General features: G+C 46.7%; 1 protein-coding gene across 1 annotated transcript in view; it reads right to left on the bottom strand.

Moving 5' to 3' along the window:
• Positions 1-1,691: 1,691 nt before the first annotated feature.
• Positions 1,692-6,000, bottom strand: part of MALL (mal, T-cell differentiation protein-like) — a 30,594-nt gene continuing 26,285 nt past the window's right edge. Inside the window, exons 2-3 of the mRNA XM_011980554.1 lie at positions 5,763-5,930; positions 1,692-1,850 (exon numbers count right to left, since the gene is read on the bottom strand). Of these exons, the coding sequence (XP_011835944.1) occupies positions 1,692-1,850; positions 5,763-5,930 (327 nt within the window). The remainder of the gene's footprint in view (positions 1,851-5,762; positions 5,931-6,000) is intronic.

The following is a 6,000-nucleotide window of genomic DNA, read 5'->3' as shown; positions in this document are numbered from 1 at the left end:
GGCAGCAACCCCTGGCCAATGACTCCCTCTCCTGGAAACTCTCCATCATGGCATCCCTGGGGCCATCCTGGTGTCCTGCCCTGACTGCAGTCTCTGTCTCACCTGCACCTGGCTGTGAAGCAGGTTCACCTCCACTCTAGCCCTGGGCCCATATCCCACACTGACCTCCTGCCTGAGGCCCACTCTTCTCTACCCACCTCCAACAAACCTGTGTTCTGAGCACTCCTACAGCTCCCCTCGCTGGTCCAGAACTCTGCTCTGAGCGGCTGCTTATCAGCTCCTTGTGACTGTTCAGACCTCCTCCAGCATTTCCTGGCTCACACTAAGCCCCTGACATTTCCTCACAAGCCTCACAAGCCCAGTGGGCCCCAGGGTCCTCCTCTCGCCCCGCTTCCTGAGCCTGACGCCTGTGACCCCTGACTCCTCCTGCCTCCCTTGCCAGCTATATGCAAAGCCACCCCAAAGGCTACTGATTTCCCTGCCTAGCTCATAGGACATGCATTTCTCCCTTGTCTCAGCCACCGGCATCCCTCAGCAGGACTCCTCATGGCCTCACTTGTCCTTTTCTGCCTGCTCTGACCCTTGAATCTGCTGCACCATTCAGGCAGGGCAGGCAGAAGTGGACAAGTGAGGACACTTCTCACTCATGGGGAGAACACGACCGTGTTGCCCCACATTGAAGCTGTGTGATGGCTCTGCTCTTTTTTCAAGGTAGGGCCTGTCACCTTCACCTTTCCGGCCCTTCCAAACATCCCAGCCCCACTCTGCCCCACTGTCCACTCACACGCTCCTCATTCAGTCAGTCAGTCAACAAATATCTTTTAAGCACCTGCTTTCCTTCAAGAACAACTGTGGGTATAACAGTGAAGAAAATACTCAAAAATTCCTGCCCTTAGGGAGCTTACATGTGAGAGATAAGAAGCAGACAGCAGCAAGACAGACGAGTAACACATACATGGGTTAGATGGAGGTAAACGCCACACACTGTGGGGTGCACTGTGACCCTCTGGGGTGGCCACTAGATATTTCAGCTGCCTTCCAGCCTGTCTGCCTCCCTTCCCTCCTCATCAGGTGAGTTTAACTTCCTAAACCTGCAAGTCCAGCAATGGGCCCTGCAGCCCTCCATGGCCCAGCCTGTCCCCAGCATGGCACCCTGCTGTTCACCCATGGTCAGCTGTCCCAGCTACACCGCCCTCCTGGCTGCCCTTGAGCATACAGAGGGACCTTGGCAGGGGTAACTGCCTGGTGGGATCTTAGCAGGGGTAACTGCCTGGTGGCCCCTGCCTCCTTCTGTCCTCTTGACAGGGTCTTCCTTGATGCCCCCTCCCCTGAGACCTTGGCATTCCACTTTCCCCTTCCCTGCTTCTTCTTCTCCCAGTAGTTCAGCCATGCTGAGGGATGTGGGCTCCATTCCAAAGGCAGTGGGTGCCACTGAAGGATTTTCAGTAGGAGAGAGACACCTGTTCCAATTTGTGTTTTGGAAAAAAAAAAATTCTGCAGACAGTGTTGGGGGTCTAAGAGAGAGGAAAGCTGGAGTGGGAACGATAGAAGGTAAAAGAGGACCCCTGAATGTGGGTGCACAGGTTTACAGGGACACACATCCCTCTCCCCTGCTCGCGTGGCTCCTTCACTTGAGGGCTCAGGGTCTATGCAGCACAAGGCAGAGTTAGACCTCCTGCACTAAACATCTTCTAGCCAAGACTGCTGTCCGTGGCCAGCCCACTCACCGAGGCTGCCGTGTTAATGTAGTAAATTCTCGGGTCCACGCCCTCAGAAACAATCGTGGCATGTACTTGTAGGACGGCAGCACTCATGTACAGGATGCCAGTGGTTCCGTGGTACAGGCTGTCCTGGAAATGCAGAGCAGAGCCACGCATGGCCATGTCAATCAGTTGAGCATTTTCCTCTCTGACTACATAGCTATAAAGAATGAGCAAATGAGGCAGGCCAGCTCCCCTAGACTCCTGCTTTTTGTTTGTTTGTTTGTTTGTTTGTTTGTTTGCAGTGTGATTTGGTTTGGCTCTGTGTCCCCACCCAAATCTCATCTCGAATTGTAATCCCCACGTGTTGAGGGAGGGACCTGCTGGGAGATGATTGGATCATGGGAGCAGTTTCCCCATGCTGTTCTCGTGATAGTGAGGGAGTTCTCATAAGATCTGATAGTGTAAAAGTGTGACACTTTCCCTCTCCTACTCTCTTCTGCTGCCGTGTAAGGCATGCCTTGCTTCCTCTTCGCCTTCTACCATGATTGTAAGTTTTGTGAGTTCTCCCTAGCCATGCAGAACTGTGAGCCAATTAAACCTCTTTTCCTTATATATTACCCAGTCTCAGGTAGTTCTTTATAGCAGTGTGAGAACGGACACATACAAAAAATTGGTACCGGAGTCAGGCACTGCTATAAAGATACCTGAAAATGTGGAAGCAACTTTGGAACTGGATAATGGACAGAGGTTGCAACAGTTTGGAGTACTCAGAAGCAGACAGGAAGATGTGTGAAAGTTTGGAACTTCCTAGAGACTTGTTGAATGATTTTGACCAAAATGCTGATAGTGATGTGGACAATGAAATCCAGGCTGAGGTGGTCTCAGATGGAGATGAGGAACTTATTGGGAACTAGAATAAAGGTCACTCTTGCTATACTTTAGCAAAGAGACTGGTGGCATTTTACCCCTGTCCTAGAGATCTGCGGCACTTTGAACTTAAAAGAGATGATTTGGGGTATCTAGCAGAAGAAATTTCTAAGCAGTAAAGCATTCAAGATGTGACCTGACTTTTCCTGAAAATGTACAATCATATGCATTCACAAAGAGATGGTCCAAAACTGGAACTTACGTTTAAAAGGGAAGCAGGACATAAAAGTTTGGAAAATTTGCAGCCTGACCAGGTAGAAAAGAAAAACATATTTTCTGGGGAAAATTTCAAGCTGTCAGTTGCAGAAATTTTCATAAGTAATGAGGGGCCCCAAGACAATGGGGAAAATATCTCTAGGGCATTTCAGAGATCTTCACAGCAGCCCCTCCCATCACAGGCTCAGAGACCTAGGAGGGAAAAATGGTTTTGTGGGCCAGGCTCAGAGTCCTGTTGCTCTGTGCAGTCCTGGAACACAGCACCCTGCAACCCAGCTGCCCCAGCTCCAGCAGTGGGCGCCAAGGTACAGCTCAGGCCATTGCTTCAGAGGGATAAGCCCAAAGCCTTGGCAGCTTACACATGGTGTTGGGCCTACAGGCATGCAGAAGGCAAGAATTGAGGTTTAGGAATCTCTGCCATGATTTCAGAGGATGTATGGAAATGCATAGATGTGCAGGCAGAATCTGCTGCAGGGGTGGAGCCCTTATGAAGAACCTCTACTAGGGCAGTGCAGAAGGGAAATGTGGGGTTGGAGCCCCTACACAGAGTCCCCACTGCGGCACAGGCTAGTAGAGCTGTGAGAAGAGGGCCACCATCCTTCAGACCCCAGAGTGGTAGATCCACTGACAGTTTGCATCAGGTACCTTGAAAAGCCACAGACACTCAATGCCAGTTTGTGAAAGCAACTGCAGGGGCTGTACTGTGAAGAGCCACAGGGATGGAACTGCCCAAGGCCTTGGGTGCCCACTCTTTGCAACAGTGTGACTTGAAAGTGAGACATGAAGTCAAAGGAGATTTTGGAGTGCTGACATTTAATGGCTGCCCTGCTGGGTTTAGGATTTGCATAGGCCGTGTAGCCCCTTTGTTTTGACCAATTTCTCCCATTTGTAATGGGAGCATTTATGCAATGCTTGTACCCTTATTGTGTCTTGGAAGTAACTAACTTGCTTTTTGATTTTACGGGCTCATAGGCAGACAAGACTTCCCTTGTCTTAGATGAGACTTTGGACTTAGACTTTTGGGTTAATGCTGGAATAAGTTGAAACTTTGGGTGACTGTTGGGAAGGCATGATTGTATTTTTAAATGTGAGAAGGACATGAGATTTGGGAGAGGCAGGGGTATAATGATATTGTTTGGCTCTTTGTCCCCACCCAAATCTCATCTCCAATTGTAATCCACATGTATCAAGGGAGGGACCTGGTGGGAGGTGATTGGATCATGGGGGCAGTTTCCCCTGTGCTGTTCTCATGATAGTGAATGAGTTCTCATGGATTCTGATGGTTTAAAAGTATGGCACCTCCCCCTCCCCTCTCTCTCCTGCTGCCATGCAAGGTATGCCTTGCTTACCCTTCACCTTCCACCATGATTGGAAGTTTCCTGAGACCTCCCTAACCATGAGGAACTATGAGTCAAATAAACCTCTTTTCTTTATAATTTACCCAGTCTCAAGTAGTTGTTTATAGCAATGTGAGAATAGACTAATACATAGTGTTTTAAATGTAATATCTATGTCATAAGCAATGGCAGATTAATAAAGATCAGTATATTTCAGTTACCCAAGTCAATCTTGGTCTGAAATATTAAATGAAAAATTCCAGAAATTAACAATTAAGAGAGTGCCTTTCTGAGTATAATGATGAAATCTTGCACTGTCCCACCCTGTTCCACCTGGGATGTGAATCAGACCTTTGTTCAGCATGTCTACACTGTCTATGCCACCTATGTTAGTCACTTTGTACCCATCTCGGCTATCAGATCAACTGTTGTGTCATTGCAGTGCTTGCATTCAAAGAATCCTTATTTTACTTCATAATGGCCCCAAATTGCAAGAGTAGTGATGCTGGCAATTTGGATATGCCAAAGAGAAGTCATAGAGCGCTTTCTTTAAGCTAAAAAGTATAAGTTTTCAATTTAATAAGGAAAGAAAAAAATATGCTGAGGTTGTTAAGATCTACAGTAAGAATGAATTGTCTATCTGTGAAATTGTGAAGAAGAAAAAAGAAGTGCATGCATAGCATAATCGGGGTTCAGTACTATCTGAGGATTCAGGTTTCCCTTAGGGGTCTTGGGACTTGTCCTCCAGAGATAGGGGGACCACTGTATGCTGTCTTAGGTATGCTGAGGAATTGTTTACTTTGTATACATGTGATAATGTGAGAAAGTTGGCGGGTTTTCTTGGAAACATACTGAAGTGTGTGGAATAGAATGGCATGATGTTTGGGGTTTGCTTTAAAATTCCTTAGTGGGGAAAAAGGCTAGATGAAACAAATGCGGTAAGGTCTTGATAATGCTGCAATATGGGTTATGGCTACATGAGGGCCTATAATACAATATTCTGCACTTTTAAATATGTCTTCAATTGTTCGGTATGAAACACTTTTAAATGGTTTTTTGAGATTACGCGATAACATAAAAATTAGTGACGTAATATTAAATGAAAGCATCTACATCCAAAATTATTTGTAGAGTATAATTTATATAAATATGTGTGTATATGTGTGTGTGTGTGTGTGTGTATACTTTGCATATAATTCATGTGGAATATGGAAGAAATAACCTGTCACAGGGATTGTGATAGAGCCTTGAGATGGGACTGATTTTTTCCTACTAGCATTTTCTTCAGTGTTGCTCCAAGGATTTTACCAGGAAGAAAATTTAAGGGAAACACATCAGAATATGCTTGATCACAGGGCATTGTGTGTTCTCCTAACAGGGAAGGCAGTGAAGGGGAATACAAGGAATGATTTACTCTTGCAGAGAAATGTCTTCATTTTGGCCTGGTAGTAACATACTAAGATAAAATGTCTTGGTTCCATAGACGCCTAGCCCAAGATCCCTCCCTGCCCAGAAAGGCCAATTGTCCTCACCCAACCCAGGACATCCACCCAGGAGGAGCCATGCTGCTGCTTCTTACCAGAACTCTCCAGGATTCAAATCTGTTGTAAAATCCAAGCAAGTAAGACAACAGGAACATCAAGGAGATGAGAAACGAGGTGAGTGAGACATACATCACCCATCCTTGCAGCAATGGGAATACTACGTGGGTGGCAGCTACCAGGGTCCAGACCAAGAACCCAAATATCTGGAAGATAAAAGCATAAAAGAAGGGGCTTCATTAGCTAGTATGGAGCATGTTTCCCTTTGCAGAGCAT

The sequence above is a fragment of the Mandrillus leucophaeus genome, unplaced genomic scaffold, assembly GCF_000951045.1.
Source record: "Mandrillus leucophaeus isolate KB7577 unplaced genomic scaffold, Mleu.le_1.0 Scaffold214, whole genome shotgun sequence".
Taxonomy (NCBI): domain Eukaryota; kingdom Metazoa; phylum Chordata; class Mammalia; order Primates; family Cercopithecidae; genus Mandrillus; species Mandrillus leucophaeus.
This window is presented reverse-complemented; position numbering and strand designations above follow the sequence as displayed.